Below are 26,121 nucleotides of genomic sequence, written 5' to 3' on the forward strand. Positions count from 1 at the left end.
TCATGTTTACATTGCAATTATATCAGGAACTTCAGGCATCTGTTATGTATAAAATGTTTTCTTTATTTCTGCTTATAGATGTGTAGAAATCAATTTAGGGTGGAATATGATTCATCATTCCTCTTATCTAAGAATCAGTGTACAGCCTGAGTTTCATAACATCGTTGCCCTTTTAGTGCGCAAATATATTATATCCAACTTGAAATGTAAATCAAATTTAAGACATGTCTGCTGGGATTTGCATATGTGGGGGCAATAATAGTTTGCAGGCGGAAGAGAAAAGTATCAGCTCAGGATGGAGCAGATACCGCTTCCGATTCCCTCTGCATTTGATAAGTAGCTGCCCTTAAGCAAGTCAATTTGCTGAAGTGGAACTGCCCGGTGATGTTTGGATGAAGCAGGTGTTTGCAGAGCTGCTCTCAGGTGTGTGTGTGTACCACAGTGTGTAGCTTATAGCTAGAGAGAAATAAGAGCAACAGAAGTAGGCTCTTTAAGAATATGCTGCCAAGATGTTATTCTTGGTTCTGGACATCTGCTCAACAAGTAACTGAAACTGCAACATTGAGGTCTGCAGTCACAAGTGGAGGCTGCAGGTTTTCTTCCAAGTGAAAGCTGTTCGATGCAGATGCTCTCTGTGGGTGGTGTGCAGATGACTAATCTACATATTTAGTTGTGCAACAAAAACAATGTTTTAGATTCTGAGTAAATTGTCTTGTCTTCTAGTTTTAGTCATTTTCTTACTTTACTAACAAATACTTTAATTCTTCAAATGTCCTAATTGATTAATTGGAGATCATTAAATCACCATCAGTTGCAGTTTATCTCTACAGTTACAGTGATTATGTTTGGCAGAGTAATACTTTGTCACCGTATTCTAAGATTAAAATTTCTCACTTTTTAAACTGAGGATGTAGAACTAAGATTTAAAGTTTAGCATACCCCAGTTTATGTCTGTGATAACTTAATACTTTTTTCTGGCATCACTCCCAAACTGTTAGTTGGGATGTTTAAAAGTTATAATTAAAATTTGTTATGGGGACTTTACCCCAAGACACTTTGGAAATTATACCAAACTTCCTTACCGGGCCTGGTGTCAAGGTAAAATGTGTCATTGTTCCGCCTCGTGACCAGTAGGCTAAAGAAGTGGGCCTCTGTGTGATATCATATTTATACCCCGGAGAAAAAGAAATGCATTATTGATTAGAAAGTCCAGAATATGTGGTCAAGTACTTAATAAATAAATTCATTTAATTGTTAGGGTTGTCAACAATTGTTTTTTTTTTTAAGTGCTAATTTTGTAATGATTATTTTTTTTCTGCAACTGTATAAATGTGAGAAGTTGAATTTTGTTTAAAAAATTCTGCGTGACTTCATGCTGTTGCTATAAAAGATAAATTTTCTTTTACGTTTTTTTAAGCAGCGGGAAGGTGAATTTATGTTGACAGCACTATTTTAAGGCATTTGTTAAACGATGATTTTACTTTTTAATTTCTGTTTTGCTGTTCGTCAAGTCTTGTATGATTTTGTTTTTTAAAAATGCACATGCCTTACTTTGCCTAAACTTATTGTGCTTCTGGACCTCTTTTCTGTTCATTTTGGCAGAGAGAGAACATGTGGTGAGACATAGCTTTTGAAACCCCTCTTGAAGCTACTTACTCAGATGTAAAAATTTTTATTCTCTTCACAAAATAACTTATTCACAAAAAAACAATCCTAATATATCCTTTATTAAAAAGTCAAATTTGAAAGACTTGTAGAATACACCCACATTTTCAGAAGTTTGTTTCTGGCAGGACTTTACAACACATCCATAGTGTGGAGTAGCATGAATACTGTATCATCTGTGCTTCTCCTTGAAGCCATAGCTAGCTCAGGAAAGTTAGAACCAGACAAAGCCTGAGGACTATAAACCACTGAATACAGTCTCTCCCTCTCTGACTCCTCCTCTGGTTTTCATCATGCAGCCTGCTCATTGTCTCTTCAGGCTTCTGCAGAAGGTTTGCACTGCAGAAACTGTCTGTCTCAATAAGTCAGTTTAACACTACACTAAGTCGTGGAATCTTATTATCCTAAAAAACCTGTTGGGGGGGAAGAAATCTTTTTTGCATTTTTCCAGGCAGTCTTACTTACCTGAAGATAATGTCAAACCTGAACTATACATGTTACACAGATAGCCTTTTCTGGGAGAGTGATATACTGAAACCGATACTGTTTAAGGACAAATCTTTAAATATCAAGGGTTGTGAATTATTTGGACTTTAACTTATGGATGGGAAGATTTATTTATTACACTTAGAGAGAAAATAAGACATCCAAAGCCTTTTCTGTCTTTTTGGCAAGGTAGATTGAATTATAACAATGTATCAATTTGCAAACATTTCTAAAAATCAATATCACTAAAGAATGCTTGGACGCTAACTTTGGTTTGCTGGAATATTTTAAGTGGAATGCATTTATTGCTTTGCATGCAAATATATGTGACTAGTTGGATGGACTATTACTGGCAGTATCGATTTTAGTGGCAGAAATGCTGAAGCTTATATCAATAACAGCAACAATATCCAAATAGTTTCTGCTGAATTGAACGCTCACATTTCCATCCGACCTCAATTAGAAGGTCATTTTTTTCATGATTATATATTTAAATTTACAATCATTGTGAAGTTTCATCAGGACTCACCTTTTTATGTTCTAATTAAAAGCAGCCAAGCAGCAGACCTAATAACTATGCTGCTCCTATGATTGTCAGTGACATACAGCAGGTGATGTCATACAGTAAACACAAAATATAGTTTTAAGTCATTGGAATACCTGGTTTGTTCCTGTCTTCTTAAAGCTTTTAATGGATTCCTCATATTTACAATTTAATCTGAAACCATAACAGAATAAAGTGATTTTCTTTGATAACCACAACTACTAGTTAGCTTGTTAGTTTTTTTTTTGCCTTAGCAGCTTTTCATTTTGTACTTATTTTAAGGTATGGCAATTTTATGGCAATAAGGTAAGGTAATATTGAATACATTAGAATATTTATTCCAGTAACTCACTTCACTAAGTGAAACACATTATATAACATAACTACACACAGACTGTTTTCAGCCTTTATTTTTCTTAATTATGATTATTTTCTTTATACAGTGAATGAAAACACAACATTTAAAATCAAATACTACATTATACCAATAAAAAACATTTTTAATACACAAATGGGAGTTTAAAACCACCTAATAAACAAACCTCATCAAAACACACATTCAAATTTATGAATGTGTTTTATATTTTTATGCATCATATTTATTAAATCTTATTTTTGTGATATATGTTGTAACTTAAAATAATATTTATTTTCAACAATGCACATGCTCTGCTGTTTGTTTTTTGAATAGAATCTGAACAAAATTCACAAATTCTTACATACTAGCTAGTGTATAGATTATTTCACATTCCTCCTGAAAGTAAAAAAAAAAAAACAGACAGATAGCACTCTTATTGCGGTTTGTGTGCTGAGCCAGGAGGCAATTAGTCTAGCCTAAAATATCTCCAAGAAGCAGGAAATAGGTTGGTTCTGTCCAAAGTGCAAACCAGCCTCTCTGAAGTTTTGTAATGATCTCCCTTTATCTCATTTGTTTAACCTGATAACACAAAGGTGTTGTGCAAAAATAATAGGTTGATTTTGAGCTCCAGTCCTGGCACGCATCCAGGCCAGCTACCTCCCTCCTGCTGTTTCCAGTTTTTAATGCAGACTCAAACTAATTGTCTCTCTGCTTCGGCTCAGAACTTCAAAACAAGCTGAAGAGGCGCTTAAAGGAATCACCAAATGATTCCTTTACGGTTCAGAAAGCAAAGCAGTTTAAGTAACAAAGAAAGGGTTTTCTATTGACAAATACATTTAACAGGATACAAACCCGATACTGTTTACTTACATGTGCATTCAAGGTGTACCTGTAAGATTATTACAAGTAAAGATCATTTTGGTATGAATTAAATAAATACATTTTAAATTATATATTTACCCCTCTGTATCATAAACCTAAGAAAACATCCAAATCTACAATGATATGTGTTGAGATCAGTACATTTTCATGTGCTTGAATGGCCCAGTCAAAGTCCAGGTTTAAATCCAGTAGACAGTCTTTGGCACTTGTGTGAAAGAATAGAAGATTTCAGCCGGACTAACTGAGCTTGAGCTATTTCACAAAGAAAATGGAGAAAACGTTCAGTGTGTGGATGTGCAAAGTTATTAGATACATACCCCAAAAGATATACTGCTGTAATTACAGTGATTGAAGGTTCTACAAAATTTTGACTCAGGAAGTGTTCAATGCATTTATGCACCACAACTTTTGTTTTTATCATAAAGTTTTAACACGTTTAATTTTTTTCTCACTTTAAAGCTAAGCACTACTTTATATTGCTTTGTTACAAAAATTACAATAAAATACAGTTTGGTTAGTGGCTGTAACATGCTATTTAAAAAAAAAAAAAGTTGAAATGAAGCCTAGGCGCACATTCAAACTGGAAGACTCTTTCATCCCCACCGGGACCCGTTAATTGAAGCGACCTGCCCACAATCGTCGACCTATCAACGCCGGACCAAGCCACGTCACGTCCAATCATCGACCAAGTCCCAGCTGATAAGGACCTTCATTCATGGCGTCCTTCGCTCTCCAGCCGAGCTCAACCCACCACCACCCCTTCTCCTCCATTCGCCCGGTCCTGAGGCCTGCACCCTTCTTCAACCTCCACCACCAGTGCCGGGCCCCTGGGGGGTGACGTTCCTAACAGCATCGGGGATGCTCACCTGAAGCCTATCGCTAACGCTGCGATAACCGTTATCCCCAGCCGGGGCCCGAGCGCCAAAGACTTTAAATTCTGTTTGTCAATAAACTCTTCTAATTGTCTTCTTATCTCCGTCTGAGTCTCTCCAGATTGAAGTGGTTATTAATGTTTCCAAAAGACTGTGGCAACTTTTAACTAATAGACAAATAAATTCCTAGGTTGCTGTGGCAAAATCTCCCTGTTGGAATATTACTGGTTAAATGAACAGCACAACACATGCAGAAGGATCCTTAAGCAAGATATTAAGCTACTTTAATAGACCTTATATTCCTGTCAGTTGAGAAAAAACCCTGCAAATTTAGAGTAAAAATGAAGCATGCAAATTCAGGATTTTGTTGGTGTGCAGCAGCACCTTTTTGTTTGTCCATAAGTTGATCCTATCTTTCCCACATCATTTCATGTTTGGGCTCCTTCAGTATTCAGCATGTCTGTTCTCTCCTCTCTCTTCCCTGCAGCAATCGGCCGGACGTTGATACCCCGTTATTTCAGCACAGTGTTTGAGGGCGGCGTCACCGAGCTCCATTACATCCTGAAACACTCCAAGGAGTCCTTCCACAACTCCTGCATCACCCTGGACTGTGATCAGTGCACCATGGTCACCCAGCATGGGAAGCCAATGTTTACAAAGGTAACATCTGACCCTTGCTTCGCTCTCCATAAATAATTGATTGTGTGATATGATAATGGCCAGACAAGGTGTTAACGTGCTTAAAGATCAAACCCATTTAAACCCTTTGATTCCCCTTCTTCCTCTTTCTTTCACGCTGTCTCTGCTGTTTGAAGTAGCACTTGATGGTTTTACTGTCAAACACAGGAAGGTGCTTGTGTCTTTATCAGAGAATAATATTTTTTAAAAAGCGGTTTCCTCTATTTTTAAATGCCTATTCTTGACCAAAGCAGAGCCAAATTGAGCTTTTTATGTCAGTTTATCCATAAGTGAATTTTATGATTATTCTATCTCTTATGATGAAATAAACTTTTATACATATCAAATGTAATAATTCCACTGAGTAAAAATATTAAAAACAGTCATAGAAAATAGGTAATTCTTAAATTTTTAACCATGCAAAGCATTGTTTTTAGCAGTGTAGTTATTTTTAAGTGAAATATTCTTTATATTTACTTTTCTGTCTTCTATCAGAAATTTGGCCATTCTGCCCTCTGGCATTTACAGTGCTAAAGACACAGACTGACTCTCAAGCCTGCAGGTACTCCAAAGGCAAAGCTATCAGGACCGGAGTAAGATGCCTGCAGAATGTGGTTTAGATTGTATTGTAACTGACACACAGATGGGAGCAAGCAAAAGGAGAGGAAACACTAATTGCACAGGTAAAATGATCCAAAGCAGACACAGAGGTCCTCTGAAAGCAATATGCTGTGCTCATCGGCTTTTGTCTTTGGGGACAGAATTCCCCTGTGAGGTGGAGTGAATATCTGCTCCTCCACGGTCTGATCCATATGGCTCGCTGACTCTTGGTGTTCTTCTGCTGACTGTCTAAATGAATCTGAGGCCAGATACCTTGTCAGCGCCAAGCAGCTGAGCTAAAGGGATTCCATGTTCCCTCTACCATGAATCCTGAGCTGAAGTGCCAGACCAGATTGTTCTGACATTAAACGGCTGACATTAAAGGACCCTAAACATAATACACCCCTCTTGTTTTCAGAACTCGACAGTATGCACTCACTCACAGGTGTGTGTGTATGTGTCTGTTTGCGTGTGCGAGCCAGATCATTAACTTTTTAGTTGACCTCTCAAAGGCTGTGAGCCTATGGAGTGAATAAAAAAAAAACTTGAGTTTTAACAAGCAACTTTTTTGGGGAAAAAAAACTTTGGACGGTGGATGTTAGTTTTGATCTCAAATTAGCTTAATTTTATTTTTTTGGCTTTTTTTAATGCTTGACAGGTATTATGCCTTTTCTTGTATTAAAATGATACTGCATTGTGATTTATAAAAAAACAAATAATATTCATAGACAAAATTAATAAACATGGATACAGTACATGTCCACAGAAGTTTAAACATAATCACATTTCAAAATGAAGGTAGATTTTATTTCAAAAATCTATCTTTACTTTTAATTTTTTTTTTTTGAATTTCTATCCAGAAATGTATTTGTATACCTTGCACATGTACAGAGCTAAATAACTTCTATTTTACTGTAATTCCTGCACTTTATATTTTATATTTAGATTTATATTCCGGAGTAACCTCATAACATTAGAACCTCAAAACATTGTTCTGAGCCGTATGCAACGAAATTTCGTTCTGTATACACCCTGTGCATGCAAAATGATAATAAAGTAAGTCTAAGTCTAAGTATTGTTTACCAGCTGTAGATATATATTGCCTCCTTTTCCTAATGCCACTTCAGAAGTATTTCATGTTTGCTTTGCATTTCAGTATAGTAGCAGTAATCCAGTAATAAATTAACTTAATCGCAGACTAATTTGCAGACGCTTTGTCTGCACTAATGAAGATTCACTTGGTTTAATGTGGTTAAAGAAGAGCTACCACAGTATTGTAGTCTGATGTTTGATGAATTCAACTGATATTTATTTTGAGGGCTCACATAAACCTTTTAAAGAGCTTTGGACTTTATGACCCAATGGTCATTTTGGCAAGTCTTTAAAAGTTACTCAGCTAAATTAAGTTAAATTCTAATTAATAAAATAATTTTTCTGATTTCATTTGTTATATGTGACAAAGAAATGATACAAATTTACCTGTGATTAAGGGTTAAAACATAATAAGGTAACTAATAATGTGTCATGTAATGACAGCTAATTTGGCAATAACTGCCTCAAAAAGCACATTAGCATTTTCACTAGCTAGATAAAGCTAGATTTTGCTCAAAGAAGCATTCTCAACTATAAGTCTTCTGACAGTTTCTAACCTATGCCTGAGTTTATATATTTTTATTATTTAACACACATAATTACATCGACTTTACTGACCTCTGATCTCATACTTAACAAAATCCTAGAAGTATTTATGTAGGATTTGTTTTCAATACAGGAAATATTATTGACCATTGCATTTTAACATTATTATGCTTTATTATCATTAAAATATTAATTTTGGTCACTATTATTTCTTATTTTTATATAATGTTAAGTGTTTGTAGCAAGGTAAGAAACAATGTCACAACATGTTTAGTTATTCTGAAGGAGGTGAGCAGAACCTGCAAAATGGTGATTTTGTCTTATAAATCAGATACTTATAAATACTTTAGTTTTTCTTCTTTGTTTGAAACTTAGTTCAAGTTACTTTATAAGAACATTAACCGCAATAACTACAGCAACAAGGTGGAGCTTTAACCGTGGCTTACATCAACCTACAGCTGTCATTCCTAACATCTGCTTAATCGTCATAACTGACTTCAATTTAATAGAACATTTATTTTAACTCTGTAGCAATGAGCATTATTTTTCATTCAATCATGCTCTTATTTTGAATGTGGCAGGTATTTACATGAATAAATGTTTAGCTTCAATCAGGGGGAGAAAAACAGGGGCAATTTTTGTAGGCAAGGGTGGAGTGTCGGCATATGTGTAAACACGTTTATACTTTAGTATAAGTGGAACGAGGGGAGCGCTTTTGTTATCATGTTAATAAATAAGAATGGAATGTGTCAAGTAATAGAAAAAGGAAATTTCTTTTCATGTTGTTGCTGTTTGAGTTTTCTCTGCTTTTTGTAAACAAGGCTTCTCGAAAGCAGCAGACCAAAAAAAGCTATAATATATTACAAGTGTCAGATATTAACCGTACAAAATGGGAGCAGAACAGGCTAGGCCCGGTCAACAAAAAGCTAAATTTGATGCTTGCAGCCCTGCTCTCTTTTCATCTTCACCTAAATTGGATGAGAAGAATTAATTCATTAGAAAAAAAAAATTCCAATAACTGAGCGTGTTCTGTCTGAGCTCCCAGCAGCAGCGAGCCTGCAGCTCTGGAGGCCCGAATCTCAATCAGCTCTGCCTCGCCTCGCTTTCCCTCAAACACCACCACCACAGCACATCACCCCCACCGCCGCTTTGCTCATCCCCCTCCCCGCCTTGCCGGCTCGCTCATTCTTCCCTCGCTCTCTACTCCAACGCTCTCTCTCTCATCCCCCCTCTCTTTCCCTCTTCCTCCCCACCCCCGCTCCCTCGAGATGCACAGACACACACACATACCACACAGACACACACACCCGCATCCTTTATCCCTGGAGAAATCATCCCCAGCTCCCAATTCGTGCTCTTGCTCTGCCTCTGCCTCCTTCTCTCTCTCTCTCTGTGCCTGTATCTGTCTCTTTCTGCTCCTCCATCCGTCTTTCAAAAAGTCTAATTCTTTGCATATTTTTAAAAAAAATATTGTGGTATATTAAAAGTTGAGTTAGATTTCTGTTGTTTTACTTAAATGTTTTCAATGAGTTCTAAAAGTACAGTTAGCATCAATTTAATTGGTTTGTCTGGGAATCCTGTAATGATCTGAGACAGAAACAAAAAACTTCACATATGGGTGCATTGTAACCCTTTCACCATTAACAGAAAATCAAAACAGCAAGAAACAACAAATGCAATGCAATGGATATCTTCTTATACTGGTAACATACTGGCCAATAGTTGGTGTTCTTGTAAATCCGCAGTAGTAGGGGTCTTGTCAAAATTATTTTACAGAGTGAATTTGCTGTTCAATTCAAATTTTACCTATCTAGTTGCACTTTTTTCTGTAGAATGCAACTTCAAATTATTGGTGGAAACACTGCTTAATCGCTGATATGTTTTGTCGAGTATATCTACAATATTCTAAAGAAGATGCACCTTGAGAAGCTGAATTAGTTAGGTGCAATGATACTTCACATGCTACTTTGTGTTGTTTGTGAAGCAGCCAATCCAGAAAAACCATTCTTTTTCATGTTGCTGATTGGTTTCAGAATTAAGGAAGACCATGAATGTTAGCTTCTGCGACAGTGCTAAAATGGTTTCCACTGTGCATAACGACTGAAGGTATATTGAATAATTGAACTATTAATTATCCCCATTTTGAGACCCCATTTTAAGATGGGATCTCAAGTATTTACAGGTTTTGGTTATTCACAGATGGTTGTAATCAATACATTTTAGTAGTTTCCAAAAATGTGGAAGCCATTTTTGGTAACTACTAAAATGGCTTCCACAGTTACCAAATGTGGATCCATCGGAGTACCTCTGGGATGTAGTGACAGTGAAGATTAAATTATGGATGTCCAAATTGGTTGCTACTGTGGCATGCTGCCATGTCAATATCTTTTCTGAATGTTTTTGAGACTTTGTCAGAATAAGGCCATAAATAATTAAGAGCATACTAAAGGTAAGAAGGGGGTTCATACCAGAACTAGTAATTTGTTTTAAGTGGGCAGAAAATACTGATATACCCCGTTATTAATCATCATCATTAGCTACAGTTTGTAATATGAGATGGGTTGTAAACCCATGTTATTGTCTGCAGCAATGCTGTTGAACATATACAACATTCCAGAATCACCTAATTTAATTTTACTGCTGGAAATATAAATGCAAACTAGATGTAAAGACTTTCTTGTTCAGCACCCCATGTTCTTGAGTTTTTTTTCTCTCCCTGAATTGATGTCACTCCTGCTACGGCAGAGTGTTATAATCTAACGAATGGGTGGAGCTACAGGGGTTCTCTGAGTGGGCGAGCTCTCTAGGTGCAGGTGGAAAATGTGTGTGTGTGACTCACAAGGCTGAGAGGTGTTGACAAGGTGACACGGGGTGCCAATTTGAGCAAAAGCTCCCAACCTCTCAGCCACCTTCCAGTATCCCAACACCTCTATTCAGTACCCAGCAGGCCTTGCTTTCCCTGACCGGAGTGTGTTAGCTCTGAGGCCTTGGTCCTTGTTACTGGTGCCCAGCTGGGGTTTCTGCATGCTGGGAGGCAAGCAAAGAGGAAAAGGCAACTTTGTGACACAATGGTTTCAGTTCAAGTGTATCTAATTCAGGAGGGATTTTTTTTTACCAATGGCTAAAAATGAAAAGGGATTATTACCAAACTGTTTTTGTTCTGTTCATTACCATTGAATACATTTACTTATGTACCTCTTCGGTAATTTCTAAGTTATGTACTGTATATATATTAATTAACTGGGCTCTGATGAAGCAGATGAATACATTAATTCACTTAAAACAGAAGGAAAAATTATACATTTAGAGATGCAATCATCAAGTTATCTATAATTTGAAGGAAAGCAAAGAATGGTGGACATTATTACTTTTGATGCATTAAATAAATGCATAATGCATAAGACAATAATTTGTCTAATTTGTCTTGACCGATCAAAGGTGATCAAGAGAAAATTGCATCTTTACTCGTTTTAATATAGGCTTGGAGTTTGAAACTTGATTCATTCAGATGTGATCAGTTAAAAAATTTGGCTGAATTGATGTAAAAAAAAAACAAACAAGCAAATAAAACCCACAGAATTTATTATTCAGAATTTATGCAACAGACAAGCTGTTCATTTGTATTTTAACTTCATGACTCAGAGCAGCCTTCACAGTTTTTGGCAGACCTAGAAAAGATGTGAGATTTAAAAAATATATATATTGCTATGGAGATTTGGTGAACCTCAAGATCCCACTCTGTTACATTTCTCTGGCAATAAGTTTAGTTTAGAAGTGCTCATATTCAAAAGTTTTTCAAAATCAACATGTTTGATATAAAGCCGTCTGCTGTTTTGAAGAGTTGATTTAAGTAAAACTTACATGATCTTACCACAATGAAGATATAAGAAAAGTGCTCATATTCTAATGTTTTGTAAAATGCAACATTCGTAAAGGTATATTTACCTTAACGAATAATTTTTCCATTTAAAGCCTTATGCTATTTTCAACAGTTAATATTTTTAAAGACTTGATGTTTTCATTGGCCAGTATGGGGATTGAACCCATGACCTTGGCATTATTAGCACCACGCTCTAACCAGCTGAGCTAACCAGCCAAACATTATTTTATCATTTCATCGATTTCAGTAAAACTTACATGATCTTGACAAAAGTGATAACATTCTAATGTTTTTCAAAAGAAACATGCATAATGGTATAATTCTGCTATTTTTAAGAGTTGATTTTCTGAAAGACAGCACATTACAATTGGCCCGTATGGGGACTGAACCCATGACCTTGGCGTTATCAGCACCATGCTCTAACCAGCTGAGCAAACAGGCCAAACATAATGTTCACTTTTCATCAAGTTAAGTAATTATTTGAGGTAACACATCATTACCTTACATAATTATAGGTATTCATTGATTTAAGTAAAACCTACATGATCTTACCACAATAAAGACATAAGAAAAGTGCTCATATTCTAATGTTTTTTCAAAAGCAACATTCGTAAAGGTGTATTTACCAGCCTTTTTTTATTTTGAGGTGTTGATTTTATTTTCCAGCAATTCTTTATTTTGAAGTGTTGATTTTATTTTCCAGGCTTTTTATTTTGAAGTGTTAATTTTATTTCAGTAATTTTCTTTGTTTTGAAGTGTTGATTTTATTTTCCAAAATTTTGACCTGAGCTAACCTGAGGTGGCACTACACCACCTGAGTTAAGGAATTATTACCTTAGATAATGATAGGTTGTCATCGATTTAAATAGAACTTAGATGATCTTGACAATGTGCTCATATTCTAATGTTTTTACATAATGAAATTTTAGTTAAGTTTCAGCTGGCTGAAAAATGACTACTACGCTTTTCTGTTGAAAAATGTAAAGTTATTCATTTGAAATCCTTTACGGTTGTAAAGTTGTGAAAAATCGCAGCTGAACAAACCCAAAAAGGTTGGGGACCACTAAAAAGTGGTCCCCAACACGTGAGACGACAGACACCGATGCTATTGCTGCTGTTTCTAACTCATTCTGCTGCTTGTTGGCTCAATGGACCTTACCACAGAGGCCGCCTTTCATTGGCTGATGCCCATTCAACGTGGTCACGTGCGTGGCCGTCTCACAAACAGAGGCTTCCCGTTAGCTAAGTACAGCACAATGGCAGAACTAATACAACTTCTACACCTTGAAGCCTGTCTGCAACACAGTCTTACGTTAGCTAAAGAGATCAATATGCAATGTGTCTGTATCTGACATACACTAAAGATTTTATTTTAGCAGAAAAGGCTTTGGACTAAACTGTTACTCGTGTTAGCCGCTCTAGCTAGCACCAAGTACAGCTAGTCAATCAACCATCGCTGTGTTCAGGGAAGCGCTGATTAATAATCGAGAAATAAATATCAAGCCTAATTACCTCGTTCGTTTTGAGTATACATCATTCACAACAAACATCAAATAGAACAAATATATTTCATAAAATTTTAACAAACAAATGTCTTCTACCGTGGTAATTATGTGAAATTAAATTAATTATATCCCAACTTCAGAAGATTTGCCTTTACCTTTACAGAACTCTTTGGTTCCTCCTATCAGTCTGTAGCTTCTCATATTGAGGTCAAAGTTCACATCTACCATAACTGACTGACACCTGCTGGCCTCAGGTTTGCAACCAATTTGTGACTGAGAAACCAGTAACCTCCTCCCAGGTGATGACATGAACTTGTTAGTTCCTCTGTCCATTGTAGTAGCTGATATATTGTGAAAATCCGGTAGAAATGATGCACTAATCGAGTCATGTTTACATAGAAATAACGCGCCGCGGGGCTTTGTATGCGAGACTTGCGGTCACGTGAGTCGGTTGTGGGCGGAGCTTGGTAAGGTCCATGTTGACGCTCAAGACGTAACCGACAGAATCCGGTTAAAGGATTTTCAAAATAAAAGATCCCCCAGACTCAACACATAAAACGGAAGTATTTAATTATTTGTTGCGGGGCCCGGTATCAATTGGTCCACGGACCGGTACCGGGGGGTTAGGTGGGGGAGGGTTTGGGACCACTGCCTTAATACACTTACTATGGTAACACTTTTGGCTGTTAGCATGGTACAAACGACATGTCTGTCAAGCAACCTGTCTGATTAAATAGCAACAAGTTAATCAGCTAAACTAAAGCTTCGGTTTGTTTTAATATTTAGTAAGACAAAAAAATATAAATTTTCTGCAAAAGCGAATAGCAGCAGTTGTAATAATCTTCTATTTCCTGTTTTTAATAAAAACAATTACTCATGTTATTTATTTTGGCTTAAATGTTTGTGTGTTAATACCATCATACTTTTAAACATGTCATGCTGTCAGAATCTTCCCTTCTTCCTGTATTAAGTGTCTACCCACTTAGTTACTCTAACTTAGAATATTTAGTCAAGAAATTTGTCAGAAGTTGTGATAAATGCTTATAATACTCAATTTAATGACTCTCATCTGCTCCGTTAATTGATTGTCAGGTTGAGGCACAGTAGTGAATAGTGTCTCAGCAGTGGGACACTGTTATTCTTTCTTGCTCTTTTGAGCCCGAGATCTCAGCCCCGTTGTGTGCAAGATTTATGACCCTGCTCTTAAATCAATGGGGACTCTGTGAGGGGCTGTAGCATTTAATGGAACACTTTTTAATTCATCTGGATTTTCTTCCTTTTAGTTTTTCATAAGGGAAAGCTGTTTAGCTAAAAAATAATCGGCTAGAGCTTTGTTGAGAAAATATGAGGTTTAACCAACTGACTTCTGCTGTGGAGAAATAACCAGCTTGTATGATTGAATCTTCCTGATGGAAAATATGAAGCCTTGGCTGCAATTTTATCTCTGCACCAGCACCACAAAGACAAATTCTTGTGATTATATGGCTTGGCAATTAGAGTACAGCATTTTTCTGTGGTTCTGATTTAAGCCATTTATGATTTTATCTATGGGTTGCAGAGAAGCAGAAGGACTGCAGAGAGAAATAGAAGCAATATTAGAAGGCAATGCTAAGGACGCAGTAGGTACTATGGAAGAAGGAATCAATAGTGCATTGTTGTTTCACTGTAGGCAATAGACCTGGAAAGCACCATAAGACACTGATTCACTGGTAAATACATTTCAAGTTATTTCACTGCTCCTGGGTAAATGCCATGCAGAGAGACAACCTAACTTTCAGAAATGATGTCAGGAATTAATAGTTTTTTTTCTTTCATACTTGCCTTAATATTTAGTTTCAAATATGCTGCCAGGGGGTAGAAAAATAATCCACTACACAATTAAAAGGATGCAATGCAATTGAAAAAAAAAATCAGCCAAAGTTGATTTTTTTAAGTTTCTTCTAATTCTAATATCAATAAAGTGGACTGTTAACAATGTTTTAACTTTGAATTGAAAATTTAATCATTGCCTTTATACTTTTTTTTATAATAGAAAACACCAGGAAGTGTTTCGTAGCAAGTTGAAGGCTACAAAATCCTTAAATTAATGGATTATCTTAACTCTGTTTTCACTTAGGCAATTATTTACTTGATTTTTAAATTAATTTACTAACCAAAAGGAGAGGAAATATAAGTAACTAAATTATATCAAAACATAACAAGAGACCTAATTTAAAATCCTCCAGTTCTAGCAAATACAGTATATCAAACTAAACACTGAAGTGTCACACATTTAAAAGATTTACTTTCCAAGCTACAACATCATATTGTACAAGACATAAAATAATTAATCCCAAGTTTCTCATGACATATTGTCCTTTTTAATGTTACTATTAAGTGCAGCAAGTCTGACTTTAACAAGAGAGGCAGAACTATAACAGAATAGAATAGAATAGAATAGAATAGAATAGAATAGAATAGAATAGAATAGAATAGAATAGAATAGAATAGAATAGAAGTACTTTATCCATCCCAGCAGGGAAATTACTTCGCAGTTACAGCATAGAGACAAGACAAGAGACAAGACACAATAACAACGTCCGGGTGTTGAGAGTGTGTCCAGAGCAGGGTGTGTCCAGAGCAGATAACACAACTTATGAAAAATTTACATTACAGTTAAGGACATCAAACAATTTTAAAATGGTATTTAGAAAATAAGACATGCTAATTTGCATGACAACGGAAATTAGACTCAGCATATTGTTTGAGCATTGTTGATTGTCATAGCAATACTGTAGATCAACAGAGTCATATACACAATGTTTTATTTCTTTTTGGCTATAATTACTTCTGTTGACCATATGTTTTGTTATTGCCTCATGTAATCTAAAAGTTTGTGTCTGTATAAAACATTTTGATGTTGAACAAAACTTTTTGTCTTATATTTACTCTCTAATGGGTGTATATATCAGCAAACAGGGTTTTTGGATAAAAGTGGGAACATTTCACGGTATCTAATTTTCTATTTGAAACAGCAGAGAGACGGTTTTCCATGCAGTGATTTTAGCGCCGTTGAGATTCTGTTTCTTTTTTTCTTCTTCTTTTTTTTGTATAACTGAGTGTGTTGGCACGTGAGTTACAGAGGTAGTTGGCTGGGAACAGGGGGGATGGGGTGAGGAAGGGGAGGGTCGCGTGGTGGGATGAAGGGTTGGTGGTGGTGGGTGTGTGCGTGTGTGTTTGTGTGTTGGGTCGGGGGGGTTCAGTATGGCCGCTAGCCTCTTTCTTGTTGATCCTCAGGAGACCATCTGCGCTGGGGGCATTGATTAGAGTGTGTCTGGTGGGATTACATCTTTGCTGTTGCCATGCCAACTAATCAGCTGATTTCCCCCCCCCCCCCACCCACCCCCACACACTCTCTGTCTGTCTCTCCATTTCTCTCTCTCTCTCCCATCTCTTGCCTGGTTGTCACAGCAACGAAATACGGGGAAGCGCAAGAGCCCCGGCAAGAGCTGGATTCAGCTAAAGGGGCGAAATAATGTTTTTTCCCCTCTCAGTTTCCCCTTCTCTGGCTCTCTCCATCTCCTCCTAATTGGCAACTCTCTCTGACCTGAAGTTCTTTTGTCTCTGGTGTAAACACACCCCTCTGCAGATTACATTTTATTTTTGCATTTTAGGGGCCCAAGGACAGAGTAAATATTGGGATCATAATAGCTTGAAAAGTCATTTAGCAAATTCCAGAATTGAGACAAAACAATTCCAGCATTTTTAGAGAAATCGTACCTGAAAAATAAACTGTAACATTTCTTTTCTCTGTGTTACAATGATCTGACAGTTGCCCACCAGTCAGTTAAAGAAACATAAGAATGAGGAAAAATGTGAGGTAACAGTAAATATGGGATCTTTCTCCAGGTTTGCACAGAGGGTCGGTTGATACTGGAGTTTGCCTTCGATGATCTGATGAGGATCAAGACGTGGCACTTTACCATCCGGCAGTACCGGGAGCTCATCCCGCGCAGCATCCTGGCCATGCACGTAAGTCTGACACAGCTAACACTCAACAGACAACACAAACAGTAGTGTGAAAAACATTTCCCAAACTTAAATGTTTCATACCATCAAGCAAATAATACTATTAGAGAAAGCTAAATTAGTAAAATGCAGTTTAAAAATTGGGACCTATTTTGGAGAAGTGCACTGGCACTTTGTGGAGAAAATACTAATCCCCCCATAAATCTAATACTGTAACTGACGGTGCCACCTTTGGTATAAACAACTTCCTTCAAGAGTTTCTTGTAACTGGCAATCTCTTACATTTCTGTGGATGAGTTTTGTCCCTCTGCTCCTTACAGAACAATTTTAATACAGCCACGTCAAGGAGTTTCATGCATAAATAGCCAGATGAAGTTAGTGACACAGTGTCTCACTTGGATTTTAGTTTAAGCTTTAAACAGGTCTCTCCAAAATTATGATTTTGTTCTTTTGGGTCATTCAAATGTGGACTTGGTGTTGTTTTGGATCGCTGTAAAGCTGCTCCAATAAATTAGTCTCAGTTTCATAAATCTTTGAGAGATCAGTGACACAGAGCTTATCCACTGATCTTCCTCTACTTCATCAAAGGTCTGCTCTGCTGTGAGAGAGGGTTGACTGATATACCTGGCCACCAGATCACATCCGAGTAACAATAGTCACCGCACTGTTGCCAACTTAGTGGTTTTGTTGCCATATTTAGAGGCGATTTAAGACAAAAAAATCCGAATTGACACTTCAGGCCAGAAAACTGTGATCAGTAAACCCTTGGATCATTGTCCGAGTTTAGGGTCACAAACTGATGACATTCTTTTTCAGGATGTTCTGGTAGAGATTTTTATTAATCATAGCAAGTCATTTAGCTCCTGGAAAAGCAAAGTGACCCCAGATCATCACACTAGCACCATCATGCTTGACATGTTTTACACCCTGTTTTATGTGATCTTTTTTAATGCTGTTAGTTTCACACCAGATGTAAGGGACACACACCTTTTAAAATCGTATACTTTGGTCTTGTTAAATCACAGATTATTTTAATGCTGTGTCTGATTATTAAGATGCTTTTGTGGAAAATGCAAGATGGAAGTTCTTGATCAGCAGTGGTTTTCCTTTGGATGTGTTCTTATGATAACTTTCTCCATGAGTGGTTCTCACTGTGGTTCCAACGTCTGGGAAATGGCTTTGTAACCCTTTGAAGACATGATTGACTTCTGACCAATTCTTGAATTTCTTTGGAATAGGGAACGATGTGTTTATTTTGGAGATTTTTTTTTTGCCTACATCATGTTGTCAAACAAGTTCTTTTTAAGAGATTTCCTGATTGTTCAAGTCTGGCAGTGTTCAGAAGACAAGTAGTGAAATTGACTAAAAAAAAATGCTAATCCCAGTTAATTCATCATATAGAGAGGTTGGACAGGCTGGTTTGGAAAACATTTTTCTCTTCAGTCACTCTATGAAAACTCAGTTTTGTATTTACTCTGGTTGTCTCTGTTTGATATTTAAATTTGTTCTCCACAGCACTGCATGTCCACTTTGGTTGACTTTTTGACTAATAGAGATTGTCGGTGCACAGTGCATATGCCAACAAAGGAATATGAAAGAATTTCTGTTTGCATGAAAAACTGAAAAGGAAAAATAAAAACTTTGTCTGAGAAAAATATAATACAGCAAAAGGTTACATATATATTCAGTTCTTAATTCCACTGAATGGATTACTCAGTCTATCATGCATAGAGTATAGAAAAGATGAAACCATATAATGCTGCACTAAAAATAAAATAAAAGAAATAAAGAAAAACTATGCATATGTTCCCACTAGCCTCCAGGCTCTTTTTATGTCATTCAAGGACCAATAGTTGGATATAATATTTTAGAAATCCACAGCAGCTTTATATAAAAACTGACAATTTTACATGCTAGTCTCATTAATGAAGAAGCACCAAGGTCACTTTTATATAAAAATTATCACTGAAATCTTTCAAGGCAACATTACCTGAACTCTTAGCATGTCTGTCTGATTAGAATGTGCTCAGATTAATGTAAGGTTTTCTGCAGCAAAGGATTTAGATACATAAAGTGAATTTAGAGCTCACTGTTTTCAGTTTCTCAAGTGTCTTAAGTCAGTGCATGAAAGAAAAATAATTCTAATGAATTAAACAAAAAACACTCAGATTTTTTTTGGTGCAAAAAGAGGGAGTTTAGAAGAGCCAAATGTTTAAGCTGTTGTCTCTCTGGTTTATGACATGGGTTTAGATAGTTTTTGTTCAGACTTTATATTTGAATGTACTCTGTATGCACAGCTTCACTGTGAAACAAAAAGCATAAATTTTCATGTGGCCAAAAAACAATGGAATATACTGTACATCAAAAGAGAGCATTTGAACAATTTATATTGTACATTTTACTAAAGATGATGCAGATTAAAATACCTTCGATTTAAACTTTTTTGTGTGTGATCTTTTAAGTCCACAATAACCTGCATAGAAGCTCTGAGGGATAAGATAAGTAATTTTTTTTTTTTTTTTTAGGAAAATTTGGGGAGTTTTCAGGTTTGTAGTCCACTTTTGTTTAGTTTGGGTTTGAAGACAAGCAAAGCTTTATTTTATTAGTTTTTTTACTGTCATGTGTCACACTACATTTACTCAGTACTGAAAGGCAAGAAAAAACAATCTTTTTTGAGACTTATCTTTGCAATTTCTCTTTAGACCACAGGGGGCGCTAAAGTGAAGCACTATAACTGACTGAAGCTGGCTTATGTGGATAATGAAATTTTCAATTATCAATAGTCATTGATCTTTTAACCCTACCAATTGTCTAAAAACAATATGTACACTGGGTCGTAGAGTAATGATATATGAAACTACCAGTTTCACATGTGTACTACTGAGTTTCTGAACTGAACTTTAAAAATGCGTATTAACAATGCTTATTAAGTACTTACTTCACTTGATTAAATGCAAATCAGCTTTCAGCCCTTAATTAAACATTTATTTATATATATTTTGCTGACATTTCTTCTGTGTCTATTGAAACACCCATATTGTACAGATTCTCCATCATAAATTTCTTTATATTGGTGTTAACTTGGAGTATAAATAAGTATTTCCCCCACTGTATCTGATTCCAGTCATACAGTCTTTATTAAACATCTTACTCCATCTGACAATGTTTAAATACAGAGCAGCTAGCTGAAGAAGTAGGGTAATGCTAGCATATTTGCTGTCTGCTTTAATATGACTTGTCAATTATTCAGGTAGTAATAAAGTTCACTGGGGATGCAGTTATTCATATGGAGACACAGAAAAAAATGTTCTGCTCCGTATACATAGTGCTAGACTTGATCTTTACACAGACAGGAAGCATCAGCTTCCAATACAGTCTTGCTTTCACTGTGTGTATATATTCACCAATATTTTTTTATTCACTTTATTAGTATAAATGAGAAAATTTAACAGGTAGCATGAGTCAAATAAGACATTTCAAGTGTAAGCAACAATTTTTAAATTTAATTCACAAGTTTCCCATCTCATCATTACATTTTTCCATATGTAGCTTCTTTAGTTTGCTTTGAAATGACCATATGATCCTTTTCTCTATTTTAATGTGGGTTTAAAGGTTTAAGATCCAGTCTTGCTTTTTGCCTGAAACTTCTTATGATTTTCACTCACCAATAAATTGGCCCCTCTGGGTATTCACGCTAATTCCTGGAGAGTGGGATATTGTGGGCTGTTGTGGGTCCTGGCCAGGTCTTCTGTGATTTGTGTTTGAGTGTAAGTACATTCTTTTGATCACTGGCTGAGCTAATGAAAGCACATACAGACACATGGGAGTCAGAACAGCGAAGCTGAAACTTCAGATTCTTATAGAACTCTAGCTGCTTTTCAAAGCGAGGGTTGGAGCATAGTTTTTTTTACATTTCACCAAACCTCATATGAAGCTGAAAAATATTTTATTTGTGGAACTTTTGAATTTGATAAAGAATTGACCAGATGCTCGACACGGCCGTCGCGGGTTCGACTCCCGGACCCGACGACATTTGCCGCATGTCTTCCCCCCTCTCCTATATAAGGAACACATATAAGGGACACTAGAGCCCACAAAAGACCTCCTGGAGGGGTAAAAAAAAAAAAAAAATACTAAATAAAAATATTGTACAAGGATGGACAGCAGATGTTGGAATTTTGCCTGGAAAGACTAATGTCCAGTCTGCATTATTTTATGCAGATTTCATTTTCTTCTGTGGGTCTGCTTCCACAGTGGAATCTCATTTATTCACATGTTTTTTTGGTATGTTTAATGTTTACTTAAAGACCTGAGGTGCTAATTTGGACACAACACAATAGACGTTTTGAAAGATCATTTACAGCTTTAAATGTTTCCTTTCTGGGAATTATATTCCTAGCACAGAGATTGTAAAATTACTTGTAAATTCTTTTTATAATCAGCAAAACATTTTTAAAAAGTGCATCTTTTTCATCAACTGAATTTTTTTGAGGTGGAAAAGTACAAATTTACAACATATACGGTAATCAACTAACTAAAGTAAGTCAGATCTCTTTTTCAATTATCAAAACATCAAACATCAAATTTGCAAAGCTTCTTGTTTTGGCAATAGAAAAATAAAACTTATCAACAGGCTCCATGAACAAGCTCCTGTTTGTTGCACTTATATCTAAATTTATAATTTGGTTCTAAGAGATGCAGAAGTGTTTCACTGAATCAATGTAGCAATGAAATAATACGTTATTACAGGTTGTAAAATTGAGCTTTGTCATATATTTTATGAATGTTAATCTCAAACTTTTACTGGATTGCTGTCAATGTGTGCATTTAAAATACCTTTTTTGTTTTGCAAATAAAGTAATGAATGTGTTACCAATTGTTATGGTTGCTGTAATAGTACTTCCTTTAAAATGAAATTCCTATTGAAAACACGCTGGATTATGGCACAGGCGCAAACAGAAGGCAATAAAAACAAAGCTGTTATATTGCCACCACCAAGAAGCACTAAGAGTTAAATGTGATTGCATTTTGGATGGAACTGTGGAATCTAATGTTTTAAGATGTTTTGTCCTCACTACATCGTAGGACAAGACATTATAACTTTATTTTTTAAGTCTTAAGCTTCTGTAGTTTTCTATAAGGACTGTTTATAGACACATTTACACATTCCTTTCTGTCTGATCCTAGATTTAATGCATATACAGTTTATTGTCTTCATTTTAAACTTCTTAATTGACCCTCTAATCTGGTTTTTACTTCCATTGTTTGCTGAGTTTCCTGAGCTGATCGCCTCCATCTCTTCTCATCCACACGTGTCAGTATTTCCTCAACTTTCTTCTAAATTGTTGATGCATCGCTGTGCCAGTGATGCCAAGAAAAATATGTGTACAGTACATTCATCCTAATTCTGCTTGATGAGTAAAGTAATTCAGACTATGATCCTGCCAGCTGTCAAATAATGCACACTAGTTCAATCCTTCTATCATTCATGCTGGTCTGCTGACGGTACAAAAGGACTCCCCAGCTTCGCTCATGACTTTCCCCACACAGAGATGCGACTGGAGATAGAATTATGCATTTTTCATGAGGCACTGAATCCAAGAGTGCGCGGTGCTTCTGCTTAGTCTGGTCTGTGTTTTGGTCTGTCAATACCTCCAGCTCTTTATGATGTGAATGTTTATCTGTGGAGCAAACAAGTTTAGATAAAAAAGAAGCCTTTAGATTTATCGCTATAATTGCCAGCATTTTTTACTTTTTTAAGAAAAAACTTTTCAAAAATATTTCCTTTTCTCCAAAACATTCAATATAATTGCTGGAGTTCTAAGGTTTATTTATTAGTTTTTTTGTGGTTGTTTTCTTAATTATTTTGTGCTTCATGCAAATTAACCATCTTTCTATGCTTTATATGTTCTTCATAAAAGTACAAAGCAAAATGTTTGAAAACAGTGCTTTTTATTTTTTCTATTCTTTGGGCTACATCTTTCTGTATCTTGTCATTTATTCAATGCACTCTGAAACTGTGGCACGACAAACCCACACTCAGCAATTTCAAATCTTGTTAAAAAACCAACAAGAACAAATGCTGCTAGAAATTTGCAAAAATTCTAAATAAAAATCAAATACCTCAAATATATATATACTAATGAACCTAACAATTGTCCAGCAGAATATAATATGGGCTAAAATATACATAAATCTCCTTATTTTATTTATGTGCTCCTTATTTTAGGCGCAAGACCCTCAGGTGCTGGAACAACTGTCCAAAAACATCACGCGCATGGGCTTGACCAACTTCACCCTCAACTACCTCAGGGTAAGTGCCTTGCGTATGAATTTCTGTGTGTGTTTTGGGAGGGCTGTCTCTCAGAATGTCATTCTGCTTTTGGTTTAGTTTCTGTCACTCCTGATGCACGCCAAGGTGCTATTGTTATCTGATATCCATAGAAAAATGATGTTGCTCATAATTTCTAATTAAGTAGCATGTCTAGATAGCATAGTGTTTTTATTGTGCAGAATGTTCATGCTTTATTTGTAATATGCTTCTTGTCAGAAAACATTACATGCTCTGCAGTCAAGTCATAATTTTTATTCAGAAATTTTGTATTTGCAGGTTTGAATACATGTGTTATTTTTTTGTTCTCTTCTCACTTGCTTTTTTAGCTTAAATTTGAACATTTTTTTTGTCAGTTTTCTGCTCCAATTAAAGGTAAAGGCTTTATTACTCTCGGATTTTTCCACACTTGTTTGTGTACATATAAAGAAATAATATTGTTTAACTTTATAAATGCACATACTTTTCTCTGCATTTTAACATGTAGTAATTTAGGATATAAGCTCGCTGAATGCATTAGTGATGATTTCAGCGGGTTTTGTTTGTGTTTTTCCAACACCACAGTTGACTGACAGGTACAATTTCCAAACGGGGGAACAAGAGGAGAGAAACGGGGAGAGGAAAGAATTAATTGGATACAGAAAATTAGCATAACATTAATGAACGCTCCCTGTTGAGACTCATAATTGTGAAATGGCGCGAATCAGAGTACGGCACCTTCGCAGCTTATTATAGCCGAGTGAAGAAAAACACACAGAGAAGGAGCGAGGGAGCAGGATGGGTTTTATTTTATTCTTTTTTTTTGCTGTTGTTCTATAACAAAAATTTTTCTATACAGAAGGCAACTCCAGCATGGCTAAATGGGAGAATGCGTAATTCAAGCTTCTTTAATTACAAACTGAAGGTTTTCTTTCTGCTCCTTTATTTTGGTGATTCACGCGGTCAGCACTCAAGAAATAAAATGGTGTTTGTGCCTTGAGTGCTGAAAACTTGTATTTAATGGGTGAGGTTAAGGTGTCTAAACTGTCTCAGTGTGACTCATGATGCCTCATATATCCCACAGAAATCCTTGTCTGATGAATTCAGAACTAGCAATCTTTCTTAGAATAAACTTTTACTCAATTTTAAATATTGTTTTCATTCTGTTATCATGGAAGATCCTGAACAATACATCTAAAGCCTAGATTAATCTCCACTGAGTTGAAGTTCGAAGAATATAAAAAAAAATAATAGACTAAAATAATACAATTAACTTTCTTTTTTCACTGCTTTAGATCCATCTTGAGGTCAGACTCTTCAGTTTGGAAACCACCACTGTATAGTTTAGTCTCACATTCTATGAATTATGTTTTTCATCATTCTTATCTGAGGTTGTCAATGTAAAATATTCATTTTCTTCAAATTAAACTAGTAATAATGTTCTTTTGGAAATGGCCTCTCGCAGCATTTATCAATCCTTCCAAGAGAGAGTGACGGCTTCCTGGCCAAAGGGGCTACAACTTGCCTTCTCTCCCTCTCAAACTCACACACACACCCCAACAAACACACACATCTTTTTTTTCATTTGTAGTGTTTAAGCCTTTCCATGTATTAGAGCTGCTGGCTTCCTACTATTCAGCCTGAAAATAGCCCTTGTTTTCAGGCAGAGAGCCAGGGCTTGTTGGCTGAGCCGTGGAGGGATATTACTATGTCAGGAGGGAACCATCAGAGGAGAACACTGGATTAGTCTGCCACAGGGATGCTCACTTTTCCTCTAGTGGTGTAGCATCCAAACAGAACCAACATACCAGCTGAGAAAAAAGGAGCAAACATTGCTGTGTTCACGTAGGGTAATTTGACTTAAGCAGCTGACTTCGCCGCTGTTAGATCGACTGTTTTAAGAACTGGAGAACATCTATCATTTCTGCTTGGACTCTTAATGTTGCAACGCAGGTTGCATAAAAGCCTCCAACACTGATTTACAAATAGCTGTGGGTGGATTGTACTTAATACATGTCTTCTGTAAAGGTTTCTTTTTATTTTACTGTACAGACCGTTTCAAGAAGGAAACAACCCGCTGATTAGAAGTGACATCAGAAAAGTAGCAGTGGTGGGATGCTGAAGGTCAGATGAGATCATTTGAGCATGCAACGGATGATTAACAGTCTCCTTTTCTTTCCATAATGACTATGAGAGTGCCCTTGAGCAACTTAGTAAACCCACGCCTACCGTCACTGCAGCAATTTTGACCTTACATTACAATCTGATTAGGAGACAGCAACTATGTGGACACATCAGAGTAGTTCACACTCAGCTGTTAGGAAACTGCACTGGCCAAGTCAATCAGCCCTGGGAAGTGTGGAAAAGTTGATAATTTAATTGAAGTATTAATCAGGTCTGAATAGGCAAGAAAAAGATAAACTATGTAAAAATATTTGTATTTTTTGTTTCCCATTGTTGTTTCAATCCTACTTGAAAGTTTGATCCTTCTGTTTTAACACCTTTTTATCTCGTTTGTAAACTGCCCTTACTGTACAGGTTTCTAGAGAATGTACTTTTAAATCAACTTCAGTTTTGACAGGCTTCCCCATCAATTTGGAATTAATACACAGCAATACACACCCCAACACGTCTTCTTCATAACCGGTTGTCTCATTTACAGCAGTTTATAAGGACCACAGTCTTTTCATGATTT

General features: G+C 36.2%; 1 protein-coding gene and 2 non-coding genes across 7 annotated transcripts in view; 1 reads left to right on the forward strand and 2 right to left on the reverse strand.

The window, feature by feature from the left end:
* The window catches only part of ldb2 (LIM domain binding 2), a 98,268-nt gene that overhangs the window by 54,727 nt on the left and 17,420 nt on the right, over nt 1-26,121 (forward strand). For all 5 annotated transcript variants that reach the window (XM_023328964.1, XM_023328966.1, XM_023328965.1 and 2 more), the window contains exons 3-5: nt 5,295-5,467; nt 16,997-17,119; nt 23,346-23,429. In XM_023328964.1, coding sequence (XP_023184732.1) covers nt 5,295-5,467; nt 16,997-17,119; nt 23,346-23,429 — 380 coding nt within the window. The remainder of the gene's footprint in view (nt 1-5,294; nt 5,468-16,996; nt 17,120-23,345; nt 23,430-26,121) is intronic.
* trnai-aau lies at nt 11,746-11,819 on the reverse strand. The gene has a single exon. It is a non-coding gene; the product is annotated as a tRNA-Ile (tRNA).
* trnai-gau lies at nt 11,972-12,045 on the reverse strand. The gene has a single exon. It is a non-coding gene; the product is annotated as a tRNA-Ile (tRNA).

Source organism: Xiphophorus maculatus, chromosome 23 (assembly GCF_002775205.1).
Source record: "Xiphophorus maculatus strain JP 163 A chromosome 23, X_maculatus-5.0-male, whole genome shotgun sequence".
In the NCBI taxonomy this organism is placed as follows: domain Eukaryota; kingdom Metazoa; phylum Chordata; class Actinopteri; order Cyprinodontiformes; family Poeciliidae; genus Xiphophorus; species Xiphophorus maculatus.